Source organism: Enoplosus armatus, chromosome 22 (genome assembly GCF_043641665.1).
Source record: "Enoplosus armatus isolate fEnoArm2 chromosome 22, fEnoArm2.hap1, whole genome shotgun sequence".
Taxonomy (NCBI): Eukaryota; Metazoa; Chordata; class Actinopteri; order Centrarchiformes; family Enoplosidae; genus Enoplosus; species Enoplosus armatus.
Window position 1 is genome coordinate 3461238 of NC_092201.1, and position 27771 is coordinate 3489008.

A 27771-nucleotide genomic window follows, 5' to 3' on the forward strand; every position below is an offset into this window, starting at 1 on the left:
TTTCTGACTCGTGTCATGTGACAATATTCAAGTATATAGACAATATACAAGTAGAGCTGTGTCACCAGGCAACTTCCCAAAATCCCGTGAGAACACAAACTCCCATGTGTGACTTCACCAGAACCTGGACATCCAGCACAGAACAATTAGCTCATTTATGCTGCAGTCTGCAGATAAAAAGGGGAAGAAAGTGAAGAAAAGTCACGTCTGAGTGAAGGAGCTTCGCTGATAGATCGAACTCTGATTTTGCTTTAAACACATGAATTAACTATTTAGCAGAAAGTCTCACATGTATTGTTTTAAGATGAAGACTGAACAGTTTTGTCAGACTGCATGTCGACTCCTTCGTGTTTCTCTTCAAAACACGAGCAGACGTGGGAAGTCTAAAGAGGCAAACACATCATTATCGAGCTCTGTGCAAAACAAGCGACACCTCCGGTGAAGGGATTGTGTTGGCCTCTCACAACTTTTAATTGTGCGCGTTGAAGCGGATAATATCATTATTATTATACAGGTGTGACAATTTATAAATAAACATGCTGAATCTCATCTTTGGATGAGTTTGGCCTCTTTACAAGCAGTATTCGCTCTCCTGTCAGCTCTGGTTTTGGTCTCCTGAGGGAAATATGTGTCTCTTTAGCTGCTAAATCCTCTGTGTTCACCAGCTAGTCTCTAACTGTAAAGTTAAAGCTGAAAGTTTTACCATCTTAGTTTAGCATGTTAGCATGTTAGCATGCTGATGTCTTTAGTTTTGCAGGTGTTGGATAAACAAACTTTGACCTGATGATGGCGCTAGATGAAAAGTCAGAGGATCGCCAAAGTTATTACAGTTTATCCTGAGAGACAAGATGTCATCAAGATGTTTCACTCAAAACCTCGTGGTGACGCTAGAGAAGAGGTCGGGGGATCAACAAAGATATTATGATTCATCCTCAGAGTTTATATCGAACAAAAAAAGAGCCGTTAGTTACGACATTACTTTTTAATTGAATTGACTTTTGCAGAAGCCCGTCAGCAGATTCTCGTCTCTGATTGGCTGACAGACGTGAAGAAGATGAAAAACCAGCAGAAGACAAAATTCTCTGTCCCTCCGTTACGACTCAGAAGTACTCAGAAGTACTCAGAAGTACTCCTCTCTGTTCCTTTTGTGCTGAAACTTAAAATGACTCATTCCACCCACATACTACCCCAATGCATGACACACACACACACACACACACACTCACACACACACACACACACGGCCAACAACAACTACCCTCTCTGCTAAACTCACCTCAATTACCGGGTAAAGCAAAGCGACTTGCAGAATATAATTGATTGTTCTCAGCGTTTCCTTCCGGAAGGCAGAGAGACTCGTGGACGCATGCTGAGAGTTAAGTGCCGAGTTTAAAATTAACATCTGCTGTTTGTTCACTGGTTTTAATTAGAAAGATATAAAAGACTTTGACAAATCTAAACGCTCTAAAGTGCGTATCTCTGAGAGCTGGAACATACAAACATCAGATCTGAAGGATGTCTGGTTTATCTGTGTTAAATTTCTCTTTATTCTAATCTTAATTATTTTATTGCCCTGTATGTTTGTTTTATGTCTTTTGTTAAGCAATTTGTAATTTGTGGTATGAATAAAGTTGCTATTATTATTATTATCATTAAACATATAAAGGTCTTGACCCTACGAGATAAAAACCTATGAGGTCATACATTTCATTTCTGGTTAATTGCAAGTATTCTGTTGTTTTGGGTGAGTTTGGTGTCTTTGCAAGCAGTTTGCAACCTTTAGAATAAACAAAAGCCTTCCCTGCTGTGTTGATGCTGTTGGGCTCTCTCACGGTTTCATCAGCTCTTTAATGTCATTTCATGCTTCATCATTTCATGATGCCTCCATTTTCTTAAAGGCCCTGAAAACGTATTTTCTCAATCAGTTTCTCTCTTTGAGCAGTGGTGTCTCTACTGTCATCTCTAATAAAATGCCCCCAAAAACAAATAAATAGATTAAAGCAGTTCTAAATAATAACTTACAATATAATATAATATATTATATATATAATATAGAAATAAAGATTTGGGGCTTTAAACATTTAATTGGCCTCTACCACTTTAGCAATGTGTCGTTTTGTTTGTTTCACCTTTTTTTTTTTTTACAGACGTCTCCCGAGTTTACACTAGATTAGACATAAAGTGGAATTCGGTTTGTAAAGTTAATGTCATTATAAAAGAAGTGAAATTAAAGAAACAGGATAGAAAACATGAGGCATCAACAGACTGAGTTGTGGCTGTTTAAAGCTGCAGTTCCTCATTGAGAACACAAGGAGGCAGTGTTGTTATATTTATCTCTACATACTGTTATCATTAAGACGTACAGTAATAAATACATTAAAGTCAAATATCCTCTACAGCAAACTGAATGAACTCATGTCATATAACCGTAGTATTTACAGTAAGTACTTTCTATGTGACAGTGATGTAAAACAGAAAATGTAAAAATGAAAGTACAGTAAAAACAAATGTCTCGATACAGAAATGATCCCCGAGGAGCTGCACCTTTAAAGATGAACGTGCTACTACTGTAAATTTAAAGAAGCATCTTTTATCGATCTTGATTTTATGATAATAACAGATTTTTACTGAAACCTGTGAAACATTTATTGGTTGAAAACGTTCTGACAGTTTGGCTCAAATGTAAAGTTGATGAACAAGTCTGAGAATTAGCATATTATATCAGTTATTACCAGTTATTATCAACTGTTATCGGGATTACCTTGAAAATGACACGTTGTTAAAACGTTTTATACACGTTCCGGGTCAGACCTTTTTATGACGTATAGTATATCAAGCTGTTCATATAGACTTATAGGATGTATAAAGCTGCAGAATGTATACTGTATACATAAACCTCAGCAGGATGTCTAATAAAAAGGCACTATCCACACTCCATACACTGCTCGTCCTTAGATTGGCACTTTCCACACACCATAGTTATGCGCACTTCCACAAGAAAACTCCCATCTGACTTTACACTTCATACTCACACACACACACACACACACACACACTCTCTCAGCTGCAGGACGCATCAACACGGTCAAGCAGACGTGCTGTCAATGTTCCGCACGTTGACATGTCGCTCATAATCCACATTTTAACGACTTTGGGTGAGTTTATGTTTTTATTTTAACATTATGTCTCATGTATAAAAATCTGCAGCCCGCTGGGCGGAATTTCATCCTCTGTAGCTGCCAAAATGTTCCTCACGTCTCCAGCAGCAACACGTGTAATGAAAGCCTTATGCAAACCATTATCCACTGGTATTTTCAGGAATTATAGAGTTTTAAAAGATGGGAAAAGGTGAAGCTGCTGCAGGAAAACAACCTCACTCTTTGCATCTGCAGAGAGAAGCCATGTGATTTTAATTGAAATGAACTGACCGCAAATCTGCTCTGCTTCTGGGTTTAATAATTGAAAGCAAAAGAAAACACGCTATAATGTTCTGTGAGGGTGTTTCTTTTATTGTGGAGTCTTGTTTAGGACTTTTATTTGATCCCACTGACGGCAGTGTTCCTCCCCGCAGCCCTGTGGAGTCCCGCCGGGGCTCTGCTGCCGGAGTTTGCGGATGTCTGCACGGAGGGCAGCTGCTACCCCGCCACAGGTGACCTGCTGATCGGCCGCGCACACAAGATCACCGCGTCCTCCACCTGCGGCCTGAAGCAGCCGGAGCGCTTCTGCATCGTCGGACATCTGGAGGTAAGAAAACAGCTGCTGGCAGCTGGAGGGAACCTGGAGGGGAAGCAACACAGGGACACACAGTTTGTGAAGTTTGCTTTGGATCAAAGTTTTTGGTCTCTGGGACAAAAAGTGCCGATCTAAGAGACTCCATGGCTGCTGTGTTGGTTTATGAGCTCTTCAGTGTCCTTGAACTTAATCTTGAACTATTGTTTGAAACAGCAGCTAAAGAGTGAGAAAGTTTCTTTTGTTTCTACTGTCGTGGCTTTAGTGTGCCAGCAAACCTAAAACAGAAGTTACAAAGTGTTTTACAGGAAGACGAAAGATAGAAGAGACGTAAAGAAATACGTGTAAAACCCCACAGAGTTGAAGTTATAGATGAAGATAAAGAGAATAAATGAGCGCATGTGTTACTGCACGCATTCATTCACACATACTGTATGAGACGCGTCACATGTCGCTGTGGCCAAAATAACAAGAAGAAAACAAGTTGCATGTGATTAGATTCGACACCAAAGAAAGAAAATGTAATAATGATGACGAGATTATAATCATTTAAGACATTTAGACGTTTATAACTGACATATAAACTGCTGAAGTTTGCTGATATGTGTTTAGATGTGTGTGTTCTCTGTGTGTAAAGAGATACTGAGAGCTGGAGTCAAATTCCTCGTCTGCATGTGTCAACATACTTGGCCAATAAAGTTTTAAATGAATTCTGATATATGTTAACAGTATCGGTCAGACTGGAATCATAAAAATGCAGAATAATTACAGACGTCCTCCTGTTTAAACAAAGATCATTACTGCAACTTTATTTAACTTAATGAGGTAATAAGGAATGATTTATTGGTTTTCCTGTAATTTGTTGTTCTCTGATAAATTAATTCAAGTGATACAAGATGTGTCAGCACTGCCGGCCTTTTAATGACAGTGACTTATTGTTTCTGAATCATTGAAAGAGAAAAGGGCCAGTTAATCATTCTACACCAGCTTGATTTCTGTAACTATGTTAATAATAAAAACCCGAGATCAACTCTGTTTTGTTAAACTGGGGCTGCAATTAATGATGATCATCAGTTAATCTGTGGATTATTTTCATTTTAAATGCTCTTCATTAATTCCCAGAGCGTCTTCAAATAGTTTGTTTGTCCGATCAACAGCCCAAAACTCAAAAATATTCAGTTTACTGTGCAGCTAGATGAAAGAAAAGCAGCACATTTGAGAAAAAAAAACATCCTGTCTGGAAAAAATGACTCAAACGATTTAAATACAGCTAATCAATTAACTGACAAATAGCTTCACATCTACATCGAAACTCTTCAGATTACAGTGTGTGTGTGTGTGTGTGTGTGTGTGTGTGTGTGGGAGTTCAGGCATTCCTCTCCACAATAAAAGCGCTGTGTTCCTCACAATCCCTTCCCTGTGTGCATGCGGGCCGAGGGCGAGGCAGGGGGGATATTCTCTCTTCATCGAGCTCCCTTTGGCGAGTTTGCTGTGTGAATGGTGTCCTTATGAAGTCACAGACACACTGTGGGGCCCTTCTGAGCTTCCTGAGGATGAGCGCAGTCCTCAAGTACGAGCAGAAGATGAAGAGGAGGGGAGGGGAGGAAGAAGTGAGCCTCAAGCAGCAGACATTTTTCCACCAAACGCTGCCGAGTGGAGCCGCTCAGCCAAACTCTGCTCACATTACAACACAGACGTAGTTGGCAGGGGCTCGGTGAAATTGAGAAACTCGTCATGTTTGTTCACACGCTGCAATAATGTGAGATTTAAGAGTGTGTGTGGGTACATGTGTGTGAACCAGAGTGCAGCTTGTGTTCATGCCAAAACATCTGGCGCACAGTAAAGACATTATTAAACAGATGCAGCACAAACATGATATATTCTGTACATCCGTAATGTTCCTTCTGTCTTCAGCGGCTACAGGACTCGTATCAACGGCTCCTATGTGGACGCCTCGATGTGATTATTGAACGCTCACTCCCAAAGCCTGAGCCTTTATAACATATTCTGGGAAGTCTTTATACAAGAGTGATGTTGGGCGATCACGTCCGGCTCTCAGTTAATGTTCCAGTTCACCCCAAAGGTGTTGGATGGGGTACCTGTGCAGGCCAGTCAAGTTCTTCCTCACCAGACTGGGAAAACCCATTTCTTCACGGGTCTCGCTTTGTGCACGTCATGTTGAAACAGTGAAAGGTCAAACACAAGCTGTCACAAAGCTGGAAGCAGACTTTCTCAAATATCATTGTACTAGAGCTGAAACAATTAGTGGATCAACAGAGAATTAATCTGCAACAGCTGTGATAATAAATTCTTTGTTTTAGTCATTTTTCAAGCAGGAAACCCTTTTTCCATCTTCTCACGTGTGACGATGTGCTGCTTTTCTTCGTCCTCTATGTTAAGAAACTGAATATCTTTGTGTTTGTTGGACAAAACGAGCCGTTTTGGACATTTTGATGGACATATTTCATTATTTTCCAACATTAGCTGCAGTCAGCAATCAGGCAAGTTATATTCTCCTCTGCCAAACGTAGATTTATCCATCAGGCTGCCAGATCATGAAGCTTTATTAATGGAAATTAGTTTTTAATGTTTAGTTTAAAGTCTTCTTACTTTCTACCAACTGTTGATATCCTGGATGAACCAGACGGTGGTCTTTGGGTGGCGGATAAAATGCAAAACAATCAGCATGACATATTAGAGAGAGTATATATTATTTTGTAACACTGTCTTCGCTTTCTGTCCATCAGGAGGAGAAGAAATGTTTTGTGTGCGACTCCCGTCAGATGTACGACGAGGACAGCAACCACGTCAGCCACACCATCGAGAACGTGGTCACCACCTTCGCCCCCAACCGCCTCAAGACCTGGTGGCAGTCGGAGAACGGTGAGAGAGGGAAAACATGCGTCAAGAAAGAAGAAAAAAAAACCGTTTGTTCTTGAATGAAAGAGGCAGAGTTCCTGTTCGCTGCTGGTTTGAAATGAATGACGAGCAGCGTAGCGCGTGAGCTCCCGCTGAGGCTGTTCTCATGGGAACTGAGCTCAGTAATGACTAGACAGGAGATCACAGGGGCTCTCACTGCAGCCAATCACAGCAGGCCTCATGGGGGGGGGGGGGGCTTACACAGGTGTGCCGAGGAGAACAGGTGTGCGGATGGGAAACAGATGTGTGTCATCACTTGAACACACACAGGCGTTTAAAGTGGGGGGGGGGGGTGGGGGGAGGAAGTGTGTAATGAGACGGCGGCGGTTCAGAGGCTCCACAGTGAGAACAAGAAATAGTTTGTACTCTCACAGGTAAACAACTCACCTTGAAGCCAGGTGTATAAGCATAAAACTCTCCAATAGAGCAGTAAAATAACTACATTTCCCATGTGTGTCACTGCAAAACATCTGAGTGGTGAAATAAATGCCATTTTACTCATCTAAGTTGAATTTAGATGTCTTTTTGTGCCATCTTAGTTTGCACTTCAAGTGTAAGTTAATTTAAATAGAACTTTTAAAACAAACCTGGATTGTGCCAAAGTGCTTTACATGAAAGACGAATTAATGCAAGTAGATACAGTTCACACATGTAGCTTAGCACGTATCCAAATACATAAAAATGCACGTACACACACAGTTTGTGAACAAGTATATGCTGTAATACCTTCTTATTTGGATTTCAATGACCCACATCGGTAGAGTCTAGATGCAGGAACTGAAAAGGCCCTGATGTGAGATAAGTTTAAGGAGACTAAGGTCACTTGTTTTGTTTGTTTCAACACTCGACTGAGCACCAACTGATGCTAGAAACGCTGATCTACCTGATTAACAGCACATATAAACTTAGAGGGTGAAAACCAACAACAATCACCATCATCACATCCTTAATTTGAGCCCTGAAAGAAATCACATTGCAGCAAGTTCCCATACAGACTGACAGACAAATCCTGGCCTCTTTGCTCCCACATTCATGCTCACAGACACTGTGGTGGGAATCTGTCAGAGGTGTGAGTCATGGAGGGAGCGGCGGCCAGCAGTGCAGATGGCTTTGAAACAGCAGGAAACTGCGGACACACGATGGCTTTGCTTGGGATTTCCTATTTCCCTCGCAGTTGTCCTCCAGTTCCATCTTGGCTTTCCGAGCCGGTTGCACCAGCTGTTCTGAAGTTTGAGCTTCGTCCAGTTACGAGTGTTTTATGAGTGGAGATTTATCACTAAATTAAAACGGGTTGGACCACACAAACTAGTTTTAACGTAAAGATTAGTTGTTGCCAAATATTTACACCCAGTAACTGCCAGGTGTAACGTACAGTTGTAGCTAACTGACAGAGCTACTTGCTAACATACGACCTGTTTAGAAGAGTAGCGTTAAAAGGAGTAGTAGGATTTGAACTTTCTATGATTTAAACTGGGAAGTGCATTTCAGATAAAACACGATATACCTCAAATGACAAAATTTTGTGCCAGTAACATTATATTTAATGCCCAAGTGTCATTTAGATTAGTTTGACTGGATAGTTCCCTCTCACTCTTTTAAATTAATACCACTAACTATGAAACACAGATTTTCCCAATGTAGTTCTTTATGAAGATTCAAGAGTCTACAGCCAACATTAGCATGCTAACATGCTCACAATGACAGTGCTAACATGCTAATGCGTAGCAGGTATAATGTTTACCATGTTTGCCATCTTAGTTTAGCATGTTGGAATGCTAACATTCTCTGATTAGCACTAAACAAAATGTACATGGCTGATGGGAACGTCGTTATTTTGTACTGGACAATTGATTGATGCCACTAGATCAAAGTAAAAGGTTAATTAATAACTTAATAACTGTTCTGAAGTGTGTGTTCTTTCTTGGTGGATGTGTCGGTATTTGTAACATGAGAATCAAACATCTTTTTCAGAAATTCATCCTGATAAACGGTAATTTGTCGAGTAGTTATCATCCCTAGCGCGCCGCTGCTAGCATGGCTAATAGAGCAATCATACCTACATTCACAAAATAAATTCACAGTTAAGTTTAATATGTTGTTTGGCCTCCTAAAACTGTTTGGCTTGACGCTACTGTGACTTCTTGTTTACATGGTTGATTGGATGGCGCTATAGATGTTTCCTGCAACCAGTTAACACCTTACCAGTTAAGACATGTCTTAAGTTTTGATGGTGCAAAGTAGCTAGTAGGTTAAACTTAGTAAAATTGTGGTGCAACACAATCCAGAACTAGAGCTTAGATTGATTACTCATATGTAGCTGTGTAAACATGTGCGGAAAGAGTCTGTAAATATTTAAAAGTCTGTGAGAGGGTCTGTCTGCGGTGTGTTGACAGTTTTGATAGTAAGTTGTTTTTATGAATGAGATGTGGTTTTAATTGTTAATTTCCTGTGTGTTTCCTTTAACCTGCAGGTGTGGAGAATGTGACCATCCAGCTGGACCTGGAGGCCGAGTTTCATTTCACACACCTTATCATGACCTTCAAGGTGCCTGGTCTCTCTCTCTCACACACACAAACACACACATATCATACAAATACTCCCCATGTGGCACGGAGATAAACACCGCGAGGGACAGCTGTGGCGGAGGAATGTGGAGAATCGTTCTGGTCTCTGGAGAACGGTGGGAAGAGAAGAAGGAGGGAGGGGAAGATGTGCAGTAAAAAATCATGGCCGTCACATGGTCGGCCATGACGGCGGCCAGCTGGATCCGTGGCTGTAACTCGACATGATAGTCAAAACACACAATCAAAGACACACTTTCCATGTGTATCCTGCCCCATCCTGTTTTGGGACTAGATGGCAGGAAAGATCAACACCTCTAACAGCCTCCCTCCTTTCAGTGATATGATTTCTTTATATGTTTATTATTTTTGCTTCCAAATTGTGATGGGAAAAATGCAAGACAATGTACTTTATCCAAGTTAAAAAGTTCTCAAAACTTTCATTTTTATCAAATTGTGAGTATTTCAGACCACTGTAGTTTCGATTTCCTGGATCATTTACACAGAAACAGATAATTAGTTGAGATAAGTGGGATGTTAATGATGTGAAAAAGCCTCAGTATTTAGTTTTCTGGGTGAATCACAGGAAAAGAATGTGACATCTGAGGGTAAGAGAGGATGCAGATTAGCTTTCCTTTCACAAAATAGTTGAAAGTTTACTTCATTCATATTAAAAAGTTCTCGCAAAGTGTTTACATACCGCTGCAGTTTGGTTTCCCTCGTCATTCACACAGACATATAAATATACATATATGTTACTCACATTTTTCTGTCCGCCTCTGTTGACAGACGTTTCGGCCGGCTGCCATGGTGATTGAGCGGTCGATGGACTTTGGGAAGAACTGGCAGGTTTATCGTTACTTTGCCTACGACTGTGAGTCCTCCTTCCCCAGAGTGTCCTCCGGGCCGATGGACAAAGTGGACGAAATAATCTGCGACTCCCGTTACTCCGACATCGAACCATCCACAGAGGGAGAGGTGAGTTTGGTTCGGGTTGTTTAGGTTTATGAAGCTTTTTGAGTGTCTGCATCTGAATGTACATTTATAAATCTTGTGATTTTAGGAAAAAGAGCATATGGGCACACAAAACTCACTTCCAATACAAACTTTCACCTGGTTTTTTGCTCTTTTAGGTGATATTTCGGGTGCTGGACCCCGCCTTCAAAATTGAGGACCCCTACAGCCTGAGGATACAAAGTAAGCTGCTTTTAAAATGTGACAAAAAAAAGATGCAGCTTTTAAAAACTGTTATTGTTGTGTTGTTGGCAATGTATATATTAGAGGCTCCCAACCTTTTTGGCTTGTAACCCCTTAAAATGAAGCCATGTTTAAAGGTGTTCTGAGCTGTAAACAGATGGACAAAGAGTCATTTTTCCCTCTCAGATTGATTTATTTGAAGCCTGAGGAGGTGATGGAGCAACTACTTGATGATTTTTGCGTTGCAGAAGGATTTTTTTCTGCTGTCTGATCCTGTTAATCCTCTGACAAAGCCTGAATTTGAATTAGCTGAAAACAATCTCACATATTGGCAGCGATTTGTAGGCTGCGTCTCGCGGCCACTGACATTTATGTTGCGTAGCGGCTACCTGGAGCAGAGCTGCAGGGGTCAGAGGTCAGACAGGAAGAGCACAGCATGGAATTTAACATGTGGACTCGGCTTTCGTACACTCACCTACATCCAGACACTCACACACACATGCAGAGGCCTCATGGTAAGTATGTGGTGAATGCTGTGGGTGTGTGAGGAACAGCAGCGGCGTCCGAGAGGTGTAGCTTCACGGAGGAGAGGTTTGGCTTGTAAAAATGATTTAAAACACTGAGCTCACACATTTCTCCAGATAAAGAAAGCTGTAAAAAGGTGTGTGTGATATACCTAACACACTCTAATTTCCTGTGTGTGTGTGTGTGTGTGTGTGTGCAGATATGCTGAAGATCACTAACCTCCGGGTGAAGTTCGTCAAGCTCCACACGCTGGGCGACAACCTGCTCGACTCCCGTGATGAGGTCACGGAGAAGTACTACTACTCCCTCTTCGACATGGTCGTCCGCGGCAACTGCTTCTGCTACGGCCACGCCTCCGAGTGCGCCCCCATCGATGGAGCCCCCACCGGAGCTGAGGGCATGGTACATCAAACACACACTCACCATCAAGTTAATTTTTTATTTCAATATAATTTGATTTGTTGTTTATTTTTTTTACCTAAAATGAGAGTTGAGATTGAAAGTTGACCCTTGACCTGGTAACAGTTAACAGCACAGCCACTCAGTAGCTGTTCTGGAGCTTTCAGTCGCATCACACAGGTCTTCCTCAGCAGATTTAGCGTCTGTCGTGAAATTGTAGATGTTCAAATTCAGCACTTTAAGGACTTCTCGTCCAAAAAAGTTTAGCAATTTTTTACCCAAGAAGTCCTTAAAGTGCTCAGAAAAATAAATGGGCAACTCCATCTGCTGATGAAGATCACGTGATAAGAACGAACGTGTCCAAGACTGCCTGAATGTTTTGCATGTTGCTTATTGATACTGAAAACCTGAGAGACCTGATACTACAGTTGGTTAATTCATGTTGTGTGTGAAGGTCCATGGCCGCTGTGTATGTAATCACAACACAGAGGGACTGAACTGTGAGCGCTGTCAAGACTTTTACCATGATTTGCCTTGGAGACCTGCAGAGGGACGAAACACCCACGCCTGCAAGAGTAAGAACACAAACATAAATCCTCTGAGACTGTCCATATTTTGGGAAATATTCGCTTTCTTGTCGAAAGGTTGATGAGAAGATTGATACCTTTCTGAACGTTAGCAGGCGATTAGCTTAGCTTAGCATAAAGATTGAAAACAGGGGTGAACAGCTAGCCTGTCTCTGTCCAAAGGTAACAAAATCCACCTACCAGAACCCCCAGAGCCCACTGATTCACACATCACATCTAAAAAAAAACTATGCTAGCTGTTTCCCCCTGCTTCCAGTCTTTATGCTAAGCTAAGCTAATGACATGAGAACAAGAAAGTGAATGAACGTATCTCCCAAAATGTCAAACTATTCTTTTAATAATCTTCTTTTACAGAACACTTTAACAAAGCACTTAATAGACATGACACTAGAGATTAGTTGATCCGTATCTATTTTGATCATTGAAAAATGCCAAACATTCCTCTGTCCCAGCCTCTGCAATGTGAGTTTATTTTCTCTGTCTTGTAATACAGTAAATCAAATAATTCTCTTTCAGTCAGACAAAACAAGACATCTGTGAAACTGCAAACTAAACGATTAATCAGCAGATTAATTGATAATGAAAATAGTACTTAGTTGCAGCCCTATTTAACACAGATAATAAATAAATACTCATAAGAGTATGCAAAATACTTGATATATATATATATATATGTAGTCTATAAAGGAAAGAGTAAACCTCACTTTGTCCCCTTCTTCCTCAGAGTGTGAGTGTAACCAACACTCCACGTCGTGTCACTTCGACCTCGCCGTCTACATGACGACCGGCAACGTGAGCGGAGGCGTGTGCGACGACTGTCAACACAACACGGTGGGCCGACAGTGCGAGCAGTGTGCCCCCTTCTACTACCAGCACCCGAACCGAGACCTGAGGGACCCCAACGTCTGTACACGTAAGTCCCCCCGACGTGACCTCTGACACCGCCCCCCCCCCGGCTCTTTATGGTCCACTCTACTCGTTACATGAACTGGTCTGTTAAAGTGCATGTTTCTGTCTTAGACAAGCACCATCTGTGTTGAAGCCTTTGAAGTGAAAAGCAGAAAGTAGCCGTTGTTACAGCATGATTGTAATTACCTACTGAGTGCTGAGTGGGAATAGTCTCCCTGTCTGTTTTCCTCTTAACTCATCGTTTAAACTGCACACTGCTTCTTTTGCAGATCTTTGCTCTTCATTATCTTGTCCATTCTCTCTCAAAAATACCTTACTGGACTGGTAATGTTATGACAAGATAAGCTAGTGTCAGATATATCAAATTTTCTGGATTTTGTGGAGTCGTTTTCCACCATTTGTTTTCTTTCTTTGCCCTTCATCCATCACTTTGTTACAGAGCAAGATATTTCAACATTTACTGACCACATAGCCCTGAGAGTTGTGTATATTTGTGATCCCTGGAGGATTTTGTTGATGATTTAGTCTTTTAAACATACAGTTAATTGTCCCAAAATGTGTTGATCTTTTCACATGACCGTAACACGTGGGAATGATTAGCATTCTTGTGTCCACACAATCTCTCTAATGTCCTTGTTCGTGTCTCCGCAGCGTGTAACTGTGACCCGGACGGGTCCCTGCAGGGCGGACTGTGTGACTCGCAGACCGACGTGGCGGCCGGGCTGATCTCAGGCCAGTGTCGGTGCAAAGCCAATGTGGAGGGCGAGCGCTGCGACAACTGCAGACAGGGACACTACGGACTGGGACAGGGGCCTCACGGCTGCCTGCGTAAGTCACACTGTGTTAGACTACTGTTGGGGCCCATTTTATCATTCTTTTTCTCAGGAAAACCAAAGTAGTTATTCACATTTTGCTGCATATTTATTCTAGCTCTCTGTGTAAACAGTCATAGGGTGGAGGGTGGATATTGTTTATTGATAGTTCCACTCACTATGAAACAAGAACTCCTGAAAATATCACAAGTTATTCCTTAAATTACCCCTGAAAATATACCAAACCCCTTAAACTTAAATTAAGGTGTTTAGTATGGTAGCCAGAGCTCCTTTAATTTGTTCATTAATTTAAAAAACCAAAACCCCTTATATAAGTAAAATTTAAGGGGTACATTGCCATTGCATGTCATCAATTTAAAATACTTTATATATACTACAATCTAAACATATCACAATCCATTAACTTTCCTTAGTACCTTAATTCCATCATGGTTAACGGGTAAATTAGTGGAATTTTAAAGAGGAAAATAATGACTTCAAGGAAAGGAGAAAACATAACTTTTTGTTGTCTGTAATGTCAGAAATAGTGATTAAAAGTGATCAACAGTCTTTCTTACTGCATCCGGAGCGTCCTCGACCACTGACACAAACACACACAGTGTAGATATACTGCAGTCAGTCGAATCTGCTGCTTCATTGTTTCGCTGTGTGTTTTGGCAGCTTGTACCTGTAACCCGCTGGGCACTCTGCCTGGAGGAAACTCCTGTGATTCGGGAACCGGAAGCTGCTTCTGCAAACGCCTCGTTGACGGACATAACTGCGATCAGTGTCAGGTGCGTTTACAAACGCAACTGTCAGCCTCAAGTTTGATTTTACCTCTATATATATATATATATATATATATATATATATGTGTGTGTGTGTGTGTGTGTGTGTATACAGTGTGTGTAAACAAATGTTCTCCATTCTTTTCCCTGCAGCCGCAGCACTGGGGTCTGTCCAATGACATGGACGGCTGCAGACCATGTGACTGCGACCAGGGCGGGGCTGTCGACAATAAGTACGTTTAAGGATCACTTTTATTAATTCATTAATCGATTTAGATTTGGAGATCCAACATGCAATCTAATTTTATATTAAATGTTGGGTGTAAAAGCCCAAGTGTACAAATACAGGAGTCAGATCGAATTTCACTACAACAAAAATACATATAATATCTACCAAACTCCAACTCTCTCCACAGCTGTGACGCCCACTCAGGACAGTGTGTGTGCAGGGAGCACATGTTTGGACGACGCTGCGATCAGGTCGAGTCCGGCTTCTACTTCATCGCTCTGGATCACTACACCTACGAGGCGGAGGACGCCAATCATGGACCTGTGAGTGTGTTTATTGTACCATCCCATCTGTTTAGTGGTGCTTTTCCCCAGATATACAGTACGCACAGCTCTGTTGATCTCTTTCTCTCTGTTGTCAGGGTGTGACGGTGGTACCGAGGCCTTATCCTCTGGATCGCAGTCCTACGTGGACCGGTATGGGCTTTGTTAATGTGCCAGAAGGAGCCTACTTAGAGTTCGACATCAACAACGTCCCAGAGTCCATGGACTATGACGTCCTTGTTCGCTATGAGCCGCAGGTAACACAGACATAACAAATTCTAATTTAAATTAAGTAATGTTGAGGTTTTAAGAATAAGTAACATATATACTGTATGTGTCTGTGTATGTTGACAGCTGCCAGGGCAGTGGGAGCAGGTGGACGCCCGAGTGCAGCGTCCCGTCTTCAACCCTCCAAACTACTCCGGTCACTGCAGCAACTCCATCCAGAGTGGAGACGAGCAGTCCATCTCTCTTCCACCTGGATCCAGGTACAACATTAGTTTACATCACTGCGTCTTTAGCGACGCATTCGCTGCACTCACTGACTCTCTGTCGTGTTTCAGACATGTGCTGCTGGTGAGGCCGGTGTGTTTCGAGAAAGGACTGAACTACACGATCCGTCTCAGTCTGCCTCTCTACTCGTCAGTCAGCGACGTCCAGAGCCCGTACACGCTCATCGACTCCGTACGCTGAATTTAATTTCCTACATTCATCCCTCAGCTTATCTTAAAGGACCTGTCCCACGGAGAGATTGTCCTGTTGGTCTTCTTAGCTTAGAAAAGCTTGAGGTTTATGTCCAGTACAGCCTTTAAAGTGCTACATGCACATCTGAAACAACTCCCTTCTCTCTGCTACTCTGTTCCTTCAAACCTGTGCTTTTATTATGGTTTCCATTCTTCCTCCTCCTCTCTTTATAGCTGGTGCTGATACCCCGGGTCAGGGAGCTGGACATATTCCATGGGATCGACGGTGAGGGAGCGTGGGATACGTTCCAGCGCTACCGGTGTCTGGAGAGCAGCCAGAGCGTCGTCAAAAGCCCCATGACCGACATCTGTAACGACTACATCTTCAGCGTCTCTGCTCTGCTGCACAAAGGAGCCATGGGTACGCAGTTTTATCAGTGTGTGAATGGGAATTAGTTTTTCTGTCTATTATTTAAGGCTACAGTACAACTTTTTATCACGATGAAATGTTTTATTTATAATTATTGAGAATTTTTAATGACCCTTTTTTTAATAAAGACCAGGAGAAAATATAATAACATTCTCATAAATCTCTACTTTTCTGCACCTTGTCTTGCCTCCCAGCATGCCAGTGTGACCCTCAGGGTTCACTCAGCGCTGTGTGTGAGTCCAGTGGAGGTCAGTGCAAGTGTCGACCCAACGTTGTCGGCAGGAACTGTGACCACTGTGCCCCGGCTACGTTCCTGTTCAGCCCCTCCGGCTGCAGACGTAAGTTCTCGACCGTGTGGTTTGATTCTTACTTAACGCGGTAACAAGAAGTGTAATGATTCAAATTTCACCCTCAGCTTGCGACTGTGACCCTCTGGGCTCGGTCAGCGCCTTCTGTCATGAGGCGACGGGCCAGTGCGAGTGTGTCCCAGGGGCCACTGGGCGCCAGTGTTCCCACTGCCTGCAGGGCTTCTGGGGCTTCCCTCAGTGCAGACCGTGCCACTGTAACGGCCACAGCGAGTACTGCCACCCTCAGACAGGAGAGTGTCAGGGCTGCAGAGACTTCACCACTGGACATCACTGTGAGAGGTACAGGCCCGGTGATGTGATCGGTGAATTACTGGAGGGCAAGCCTTCAGTTCATTGTTTCATGCCTCAGTGCCAGCGTGTCATTGGGAAATCACTGACTTTTAACTTCGCCTCAGAAAGCTAAATCAAAGGGATTAGAGTCAAGAGATCTGTGAGTGTCTCTACTTAACCTTTCCCTTTGCTTCCAGGTGTCTGGACGGTTACCATGGTGACCCAGAGTTGGGTTCAGGTAGCCACTGTCGCCCCTGTATGTGCCCAGATGGGCCGCGCAGTGGACGCCAGTTTTCTGACAGCTGTTACCTCCTGGCTAATACCAACCAGCTGGTGTGTGTGTGCAGCCCTGGCTACAAAGGTAATATAAACACACACACACACACACACACACACACACACACACACAGATCATCTCACAGTAATTAGTGACAACAGATTTGTTTTTATGTAGGCAGCTTTTCTAAGTGCTCAAATCGTCACATGTTGCTAACCCAAACAACACTTCAGGTCCCCTCTAATTATCCTGCTGCGCTCTTTGACGTTCATTTACTTCCTGTTTCCGTTCCTCATCCAGGTGCCAGGTGTGACGAGTGTGCCCCCGGTTACTTCGGGAACCCTCTGGTGCCCGGCGGGCGCTGCATGCCCTGCCAGTGTAACAACAACATCGACATGCACGACCCGGGGTCCTGTGACGCTCGGACGGGCGCCTGTCTCAAGTGCCTGCACCACACTCAGGGCTACGGGTGTCAGCACTGCAAACTGGGTTACTACGGCAACGCTGCCACCCAGAGCTGCAGGAGTGAGTATAGCTGTCAATGTGATACTAACAACTTGCTCTGTGTACAGATACACATGTGGTCAGTGCTCTCTGGTGGCCGGTATGTTGCAGCAATTTAGTTTTTAAATGATCTCAAACATGTCTTTGGCATTTCAATAACGCAGTTTTAGTTTATGTTGATACTGATATGTCTGCAAATTGATATTAATTTAATTTCTGTATAAATACAAGTCTCAGATACAAGTTTTTTACTGAGAAACATTGGCTAGTGTTTTTATTCTTGTGGCTGGTCACAGTAGCTACCAAAGCACATAGCTAACATTTAAAGTAGCTATTTCTCATGAGGTATGTGTTTGCATCCTTACTGCCAAAATAATACACTGTGAAGATGAGTACATGTAAGGGCTATATTTTAAAGTGTTGGACAGAAAACGATTTCCCAAAAAGGATATATGCACACTTGTATGGAAACAATATTAACAGCCTCAGAAATCTAATATAAATCTCATCTTACAGCCGGTTTGAGAGCAAAAAAAAGGAAATCTCCCCCAAATTCTGCAATGTTCCTTTAAATATAATGAATACTCACTCAAACTACTATCAGCAATAAAAAAAACCACTTGTTTAACCCTGATTAAAATCGCTGCTCCTCTGTGCAGAGTGCATGTGTTACTCGGTGGGCTCAGTGCCTCAGGCCTGTTCGTCCCCTGATGACTGTCAGTGTGATCAGCTCAGCGGTCGGTGTCCCTGCCAGCCCAACGTGGTCGGTCAGAACTGCGACCGCTGTGCCGCCGACACGTGGAACATCGCCAGCGGGACGGGCTGCCAGCGCTGCGACTGCGACCCCGTCCACTCCTTCGGATCCTCCTGCAACGAGGTGAGTCAGACGCTGAGAGTCCAACATCTGTCTGCATCATTTCCTGCATTAGCATCGCAGCAGCTGCTCCAATTTGCCTCTGCCTCATTAGGCAGTATAGCTGAACTGAATCCCAGCGCTGCACCTCAAAATCATGTCTTTCAATGAGCTGTTGTGAGTTTTCCTTACACAATGTGGGGACTGGCTAGGACGATATCCAAACAATTCTCATTGAGAGCAAAGCTGCAGGGCGGCAGTAAGTCCCTGTGACCAACCCATCTAATCACAGAGGCCTGTGTTTGCATGAGGTTTTTGATATATGGAGTCCAGCTGTTTGGGAATTGCCTCTCTTTCTGTTTTTCTGCAGCTCATGCTCACAAATCTGCAAGTGTATATACAGAAACATGCAACAGAATAGTGTGCACACCCACTCACACGCAAACATTTGGGTTTCTGTGTGTACTGGCTGCTCTCCATCAGAGGAAGGAAGTCTCCGAATACACCGTGGAATAACTGAATACACATTTCTAGAAGAGGAGCGAGTTGTATCAAACTACAAAGGCCCATTGTGTCTGCATGAGAAAGAAAAGACATAAAACGTACTGCATTAATCCAAAAGTTCAGCTTTTTTAAGACACAAAATCCACCATCTCGGGTTCTTTTCTTCTCCCGTCTGATAATATTTTGTTGACCTTTGTGTTTGTGCCGTTCCTGCAGGTCACAGGACAGTGCATGTGCAAACCCGGTTTTGGTGGTAAGACGTGTCGGGAGTGCAGAGAGCTCTTCTGGGGGGATCCAGAGGTCAAATGTCATGGTAGGTCATCATCACCCATCACCATTGTATGAACAAACAAAAAGACAGTCCCCAACAGACCAGGGAGGATCATACGTCTGACATGCTTCAATTTCTCAGTATTTATTTTAAATGAACAGAAAGTAAATAAGTATTGAAATGAATATTGTTCCTGTATCAGGAATCCATGCCTATAATATTCACATTAGATGGAAAGTGTAGAAACTGAAGCCCATTTTAGTCAGACATAGTCTGAAAGTAACTGCACAAGTTATGATAAACAAAGATATCATATTAAAGCTCAATGGCTCAAATGACTACATTTAATTTACCCAACTAACTGGAGCTTTTTAGCATCTTTCAGCTCATAATTTTGGTTTTCTGGCCCATAACTTTACTGTTTTTGTTCACTCTCACTGGTACTCTCATTAGCTTGATTTTCAGCCACCCCAGGCAGCTGTTTTCAGCAAATAACTCTAATAACAGACAGACACAGTTAGCAACTAGCTGTGAACATAGAGGAGCATTTAACAGCTGAAGAGTCAGATATTTCCCTCAGGAGTTGGTAGAGACAAAACTAAACTAAGAGCTAAAAGAAAGAAATAAACACGACTCTGAATGAATGCTTATGTTGCTCCATAACGGTCGGTTTGATAACGTGTTTACCATATCAACTTAAAAAGGGATAATATGTTAATACTGTGTTTACAGCTTGTTTCCATTTTGCCCAAGTGGTTAATGGAGGTTTAAATATTTGGTTACAAATTCTCTCTATTTTCCCTCGTAATGCTCTGCCAGGCCTGGACTGCAGCCACATCCACTTCCTGCTTTTTTCTGGAGCTTTTTGACTTTCAATCTGGTCCTCAGTATGTGAAACATATTAACAGTTTGAGGTCAGGTAAAAGACATGCCGCTGGTAGGCCATAAAAAGACTCCTCGCTGGTATGTTTAAGATCAATGTCCCAACACCGACTATAGATAAAAAAGGCAGCGAGTCCAACACTGTTCACCCAATAAGGATGTGAACATTCTTAAACAGCCTTAAATCTTACGGTCGCTGTTTCATTTCAAACCAATGTGCAGGAGCAATGGAAAACATCACTGTCCGAGTACTTCCTGACTGTAGTGTATTCTTGTGTTTATATTTATTTTTAAACGCATTAGATCTTATTTTTTCTCCCTGAAGTTCTCGTGATATGATTCCCCCGAGTCACCATGTTGGAGGACTTGAGCTTTATATTGTTTTTCCATAGTTTTCTGCTCTTTTTTGCGTGTTCTTCTGTCTCTTGTGTGTGTGTGCAGCTCATTATGTCTGTGGGAGCATACCGTGAAACTGTGAAATGGCTTTGGAACGAGTTGGTTTTGTTCGACAGCGATTACATGTCAGCAGCAGTGAATCAGCGAAGCCGGTGCTCAGTGTCTGTCTCTGATCCCAAAAAGTTTTTATTGTCTGCTGAACAAACTGCTGGAGAGTCCATCGGCAGAAATGTGCGCCTCACAGTAGCTGGCTCGCCCTCAGAGAAAGAGAGAGGGAGTAGGAAAGAGAAAAAGGGCGAGGAGAGGGAGTTGATCTGGGAATGACCTCTCGTTCCCTGCTCATGAGAACCAGATGTTCTCCAGAACTCCCAGGCATCCCATTTTCGTCATGCACCAACGCCCAGAGGACCCAGGAATCCTGAATTATTCCCGCTGTATTCCCTAAAGGTCTCTTAAGCCGTCAAACCAGCTGGACCTCGCTTTCTATCTGCACAGATGACACACTAATGGTCAAATTCATGGGAAATGGGAGCTCTGTGGCCACCTTACTGAGAAGTGTGTGGGAGTAATGTGTAGCTCTGTGAGGGAGTGTTGATGATAATGAAGCCTCTTAAAGATGCCGCCGCAGCTGAGAGCTTGTTCTTATGTCCAGACTAAGATGTCAGAGGTTAAAATGTTTGTTTTGTCGGCGTCTTTGTGCGCGTGGTTTGATTTAAGGGGGCCGAACCGGGCGACTGTTATTAGTATGCGGTTGTTGTAAACGGCCCATAATCACCACCTATATTCTGACCCTGAGGTGTAATATTTCCAAAGCAAAACTTCAGACTCAACCCTGACCTCCATAAATCACGCAGAATAAATGCAGCAACACTGATGGTAGAAACCTCTAAAACATTCCTTCTTTCTGACTTACACCAAACCTCCTCCTCCTCTTCCTCCTCCCCCTCTTCTTCTCTGGGGAGGGAGGGCAGCGCTATGGAGTGCCTCGACACTTGGGGGGGGTCAGTATGACCTTCGAGGTCTTGTTCATGTCAAGTTTATTTACTGGAGAGGCTGGAGGTTGAATAAACTTTAGTTCCAAGTGGTTTATTTCCCCGGGGAGACTTAAAACCTTTAAAACTGTCAGACGTCTCATGTAACTGTTTAAAAACTGAAAACTGACTGAAAACAAGTTATATTATAAGGTTATATTTATAAACTCAAGTTACAGTACATCAGGTAAATGTACAGGATAATAATACTGTCCAACAGTAATCAGCCAACAGCTGACAAAATCAGTTATTTGGATCAGGCCATGATAGATGTACGTCACCCGACTCGACTGTCACCTTAAAATAAAATAAGTTCAACGTGCTCCTGATATTCTATTGACCTTCCACACCAAATGAAATGGAAAGCCAACAGAGAAATACAGGAAAATATATTGTGTGGTTTTACATTTATTTATGCATGTTTTACTTTATTTCAAATCATTTCTTTGTTGGGTTTTGTTTTAATCAGGCATAGTTGGAGCTTTAACTACCATTTAAAACACAGTATTTTTTATGGGAATATGAAGACTTTTACATTTTATAATTTAAATTGGGTTTTTAAAAGGCTGATATCAACATGTTTTAGATGAAGTATCCTGAGATTTGACAATTTTTAGGCCAAGAAAAATGATGAAATACATAAATGAATAAAAACAACAATTTCCAGAATTTATTACGGACAGAGTAGAGAAACTTTACACCACCATGAAGAGAAACTTTGGGACATATTATATAAATTGAACTTACAGTACATAATGCATAGTAATTCTTCTATAAGGGTGAATGCCTATTCCTGGATTTATTTGGATCCCTGACTTTCCTCTCCGTGTGTTTCCAGCTTGTGACTGCGAGTCTCGGGGGATCTCCAGCGAGCAGTGCCATCGTGCGACAGGTCACTGTACCTGTGTGGAGGGCGTGTCCGGCCCGCGGTGTGACAAGTGTGCCAGGGGCTACCAGGGGGAGTTCCCCGCCTGTGAACCCTGCCATCAATGCTTTGTCGTCTGGGACATCGTGGTCGACGAGCTGACCAATCAAACTAGGCGCCTGGAGGTCCAAGTAACAGAGCTCAAGAGCAGTGGGGTGACGGCGCCATATAAAGAATTAGTCAGCAGCCTGGAGAGAAACGCCAAAGCTGTCAGAGACATAGTAGAGAGCAACCCTGCAGCAGTGAAGCTGGAGCAGATACAGGACCTGATGCATCAGATTACGTATGTACACAAACAAATAGAGATCTACAAAGAGATGTAGTAGACACCTTTTTGTTTGCATTCATTAGTTTCTTGATGTTTCTTCAGCGGTTTGATGTCCTACCTAAACGGAAAGCTGAACACGACGGAGGAGACCTTGAATCTTCTCCACAGCGACGCCAATGCCACCGATGCAAACTTGGACGCACTAACTGATGAGGCCAACCAGCTGGAGCTGAGTGTCCAGGAGCTAAGACAGGAAGTGTACAACGCCAAGAACGCTAACATCCAGGGTGAGAAACCAGACCGTTACTAACTTACTAACTTACTTTAACTAACACGGAAACAAGTGTGTCATCAGCATATTGCTTCACATTCATGCTTTTATTCTCACCCTGGAGCTGTCTCTTAAAATTGCTGTGTTTTGTTTCTAAAAGTTGGGTTACATTTTTGGTTCCAACCTGAACCTGAAAATAGAAATGGCATGCTACTATATTCCTGTCAAGTCCAGTGTACTTGTGCATGTGTTTTTAGGTGCCATGGACACCATTGCCATTGCACACATGAAGTCTACAATGGCGGAGCTCAGCGCCAACGCCTCCACCAGTAATCCCGGAAACACAGTGGAGCAGTCATCCACAGTACGGAAAGCCACGGAGGACAAACTGAGAAGCAGTCAGAAGGAGTTTGACCGCAAGCACCAAAGAAACTCACAGAAACTGGACAAACTGTCCAACGAGCTGGATACATTCGACCTGTCACCTCTTAGCAATAAGGTGAGAAACACTGAAGGACCAGATCCTCTTAAAAACAAAACACATCTGTATTGTCTCTATGATAAAGAGGCAACAGTAAAAAAATAAATATTCACTTGTATGTTGATGTCACCTTGTGTTGTCTCTCTGCAGACATGTGGTGGTGCAGCTGAAGGTGACGGCTGCTCTGGCTCCCCCTGCGGTGGTTTGGGTTGTGTCGGCGAGGACGGAGCGCATCAGTGCGGCGGAGAAGGATGTGGAGGCCTCGCCATGACCTCCCAAACTGCTCTCAAATCAGCCAAAAACCTGGACCAGGAGATTCTAGCAGCGATGCAGGAGGTGGACAAGCTCTCCAGGAGGGTGAGTGAACTTTTTTTTTTATAACTAATGTAGAAAAACTCAAGATGGATGTGAGCGAATCACTGATTTTGTTTGTGGTCAGTTGTGGGAGGCCAACACCCGCGCCAACGAGGCCAAGGTGAACGCTATGGAGGTGCTGATCAAATCCAACAGGAGCAAAGAGAGAGTGGAGCAGAGCAACGAGCAGCTCCGCAACCTCATCAAAGAGATACGAGACCTGCTCACCAGTGAGTACGCCGCAAACACTCAAACACACTGCAAAAGAACTGCATTGGTCCATGTGGTTCTACAGGGACATATTTTTTACTTAATTCTACTTTCTAGCTCACAAATCATGCATTTATGACATTTATTTATAAAGATGAAGCAATCAGTAAAATATTGTGTACAGAAAAATGTTTTTTATCCAGTAATTCAGTAGTTCAAAATGTATAAAAGGGTCTAAAATAAAAGGATTTAAAATAAAAGTCTCAGTTGCTGATTACCATATTGTTTGAGAACTCAATAAACTCAACTATGTTTTGTTTCTGATGAATCCAGATGACAAGGCAGATGTGTCAGTGATTGAGGCGGTGGCCAACGAGGTGTTGGCTCTGGAGATGCCGACCTCGACAGAAAAGCTGCAGGAGCTGACGAAGGAGATCCGCGAGAAGGTCGGCACTCTGACCAGCGTGGAGACGATCCTCAGTCAGAGCGCTGAGGACATCCAGGTTGCAGAGACGCTGCTGAGACAAGCCAAGGCTGCCAGGTAACATGCACACTATTTATGAATAATTTTATAAATGAGATACTGTGTGAAAGCCTCGCAGCTCGTCTCTACATGATGTATAAATAAAGTTATGTTACTATAGAGACAACATGCGATGAATAGACTTCAGAGGGTTAACGTGTTCACTGTCTGTCCATCAGTGAGGAGGCGTCTAACATGAAGGAGACAACAGATGTAGTGAAGGCAGCCCTGGATGAGACTGAGCGTGCTCAGAGTATCGCCATGGACGCCATCCAACTGGCCCAGAACAACACTAAGGACACTCTGGACCTGCTGATCTCTGTGAGTTGACCTCTGACCTCCAAGGTTGTCATTGGAATAAAACCACTATCAGTTTGTAGATTTTGGTGGCCTGTCTTAGGCTCTAATGTGATGGATTGAGAGATGAGTGTTAATCACTGAAGATTTTTTCATTTGTTTGTTTAGCTGAACCCAAACTGATGTCTTAAAGTCACTTAGTCGGAATAACAATCGAAAAAAACATCAAGATTCTGAATTCCAGAATATGTGAAATGGAGAAAATCAAGGAAATCTTTACAGCTTCGACATGCAAAGATTAGGTATTCATGAAAAAGTAAAGGTACCAGAAACAGAAACACAACCACAACTAAATAATGGCAGAGATGAAGTAGTGGATAATTAACAGAAAATGTGTGGTAGTTATTTTGCTATTAACAACACGAGGGGAATAAAAGAAAACTAAATCCAAACAGAAGACCTGACTAACTCATCAACAGACAGGTGGCACGAGTGTGAAGTGGAAATGCAAACAAAGTAAAATGGCAACAGCCTTTGTGAATTAAACCATGACACACATGAAGCATGAGATGAAAACATCAGATCTGTGTGGAGCGATGAGGAGGCTGTAACCTTCCTCACATTAAAACAATTTTCCATCATGTTTTCTACATGGTTTTCATTCGTTTGTGGTTTGACTGGAGCTCTTTTAAGTCATCTCGTTGCGCCCTCATCCTCTGCAACGAGTGGAGAGTTAACGCCCCCTACTGTTTGTCACAATTAACCAAATCCTGATACAGAAATTAATTTAAAACTTGTATTGAATTTGGCAAAAGCTGTCATAAAGACGAACAACAAAGCACCAACATCTCAAACACAGATGCTTGAGGTCTCCTCTATTGTACCCATCGACAACATATTATTGTATATTATAAGTGTTTTTCCTCTCCTTCAAAACATGAAGAAACATTGTTGTAACACAAAGAAACGCAGCTCTCTAACATGTGAACTCTTGTCTTTAATGGACAGCTCGGCCAATAAAATGTAATGGCTTTCAATGCCTTTGATTTTATTGGTTTGGAGGCATAAAAATAAACTTTTTTTATGCAACATCTGGCTATAAATCTCTCAGGCTGATTAAAGCTTCATGTACTGATAAATGATGCAGAACCATTATCTTACACTTGAGGATGTGTGTGTTTGTGTGTGTGTGTGTGTGTGTCAGGTGGAGTCGGAGACGGCTGCGTCGGAGCTGAAGCTCAGTAACACCACGGGGCGTCTGGTTCAGCTGGAGAGGGAGGTGGGCCTGCTCAGACAGAACAACCTGGAGGTGAACCGCCTGGCGGAGACGTCCGACTGGACCAGCGACCAGGCCAGACTGAACGCAGAGGAGGCCCAGCAGGTCTCCCTCTCACTGTTCACTCATCCTTACCCTCTGAAATATCACGCAAAACACACACAGAATGCTTTCATGTGTAACTCTGATTTGTTTGTGCGAAGGAGTTTGACGTGGAGGTGAAGGATAAATTCCAGGAGGTGGAGGACCTGGTGGAGGATAAAGGGGAGTCCGTGCTGCAGGCGAGGAGGAGGGCGGATGAACTGCAGCAGGAGGCCAAAGAGCTGCTCGCTCAGAGCAGCAGCAAGCTGCAGAGACTCGGAGGTACTTCTGGTGTATTTTCATATTGCATGTTTTTACCTTTTCCGTATGTTTTGCGCGTTTCTTTTAGTATTTTCATTCATGTGTTGCTGAGACGTTAGAGGAGTTCAAATGAAGGGAAAAGAGAGTCAACACTGAACACTGCAGCCTCCCAAAAGTTTAATTAGGCAACTTTTCTACCGTCAAGGTTTTCGTCAGGTAAACATCGATGTGAAAGAAAAACAAAAGAGAGCACTGACACGTTTATTCTTCATCTGTAAAATGTCTCAATCTTTGTATCTTGGTCACAATTCTTTAAAAAAGAGATGTTAGAAATATAGATATAGAAAAAACAATCATAATCCCATCATAGACACACGTCTTGTAAGCGCTTTCTGTTCAACACACACTCTTTGTGTCCTGTGTTTTCAGAGTTGGAGAACTCCTACGAGTCCAACCAGCGCATCCTGGAGGCCAAAGCTGCAGAGCTGGCCGAGTTGGAGCGAACCGTCCGCCGGGTCCTGGAGGAGATCAGCCACAAAGTGACGCTGTACAGCACCTGTCTGTGACCAGCACCCGTCTGTGACCATCACCTGGACGCTCCAGCACCTCGGACTCTTTACTGTTCTCACGTTTTACTGGCTGGGATTTTAATGGTGCCAAATGTTTTTAAAGCATTTCAAAATACTGCTCCCAGATGATTCCCTGAGTGTTTTATAGCTATTAGGACCAAACACTGTAATATGTTTGACACTGTCAGTGCCAAAACTTTTGATTGTGTGTGTGTGTGAGCCAACAGTTTAACACCCAAGTACATTGGACAGCTGTGCCAAAAAGTATTTTAACAATGGAAACATTTTTTAAAGCTGCCAAAGACCATTAAAGTATTGACGTAACGAGTCCCAAAGGAAACCACTAAAAGCCAATGTGACCTCAGTGCTCGAAACCAAGAATGTGTAGAATATGAAACAAATTAACTGTATAAGATACTACAATCTGTGTATTTAAATATATGACTGGTCTTATTTGACAGAAATATTAGATAATATTAAAGTTTTTGTATGTGCTAAATAAGCCCAAAGATATGAAACGTTATCTGGACCAAAAAGTCTTCGTGAAATGTTTCTGTGCCGACGGACAAATATTAAATTCTGATTTGAAAATTAAGTTTTTTTTCTTTTGTTTTTGGTGCATGATGAGAGTGATCAGGCTTTCATGAAGTGACACCTGCTTTAATCAAGTGACCCCATGTAACACCAACATCTGCAGCTCAGTTATATTTGACTGTTTTCTGTACCTTGTCTTGTGTTGAGAACAATGAACTACTGATTCAGAAAGTTTCAGGATCAACCCTCTCATCCCTTTTTGAATGTGACAAGG

At 42.7% G+C, this 27771-nt stretch overlaps 1 protein-coding gene across 1 annotated transcript; it reads left to right on the forward strand.

The window, feature by feature from the left end:
* The first annotated feature begins 3121 nt into the window (after positions 1-3121).
* lamb1b (laminin, beta 1b) lies at positions 3122-27558 on the forward strand. Its single transcript, XM_070928648.1, has 33 exons — positions 3122-3155; positions 3572-3744; positions 6477-6612; positions 9119-9192; positions 9999-10187; positions 10343-10406; positions 11131-11333; positions 11785-11905; positions 12642-12830; positions 13478-13654; positions 14320-14432; positions 14580-14659; positions 14843-14978; positions 15077-15235; positions 15333-15466; positions 15542-15662; positions 15896-16082; positions 16286-16429; positions 16507-16738; positions 16927-17090; positions 17307-17531; positions 18170-18387; positions 19084-19180; positions 22286-22655; positions 22743-22927; positions 23169-23410; positions 23543-23749; positions 23832-23976; positions 24290-24497; positions 24659-24800; positions 25981-26157; positions 26256-26415; positions 26824-27558. The coding sequence occupies exons 1-33, from the start codon at positions 3122-3124 to the stop codon at positions 26958-26960; spliced, it is 5343 nt and encodes a 1780-aa protein (XP_070784749.1). The 3' UTR covers positions 26961-27558.
* Positions 27559-27771: the final 213 nt, after the last annotated feature.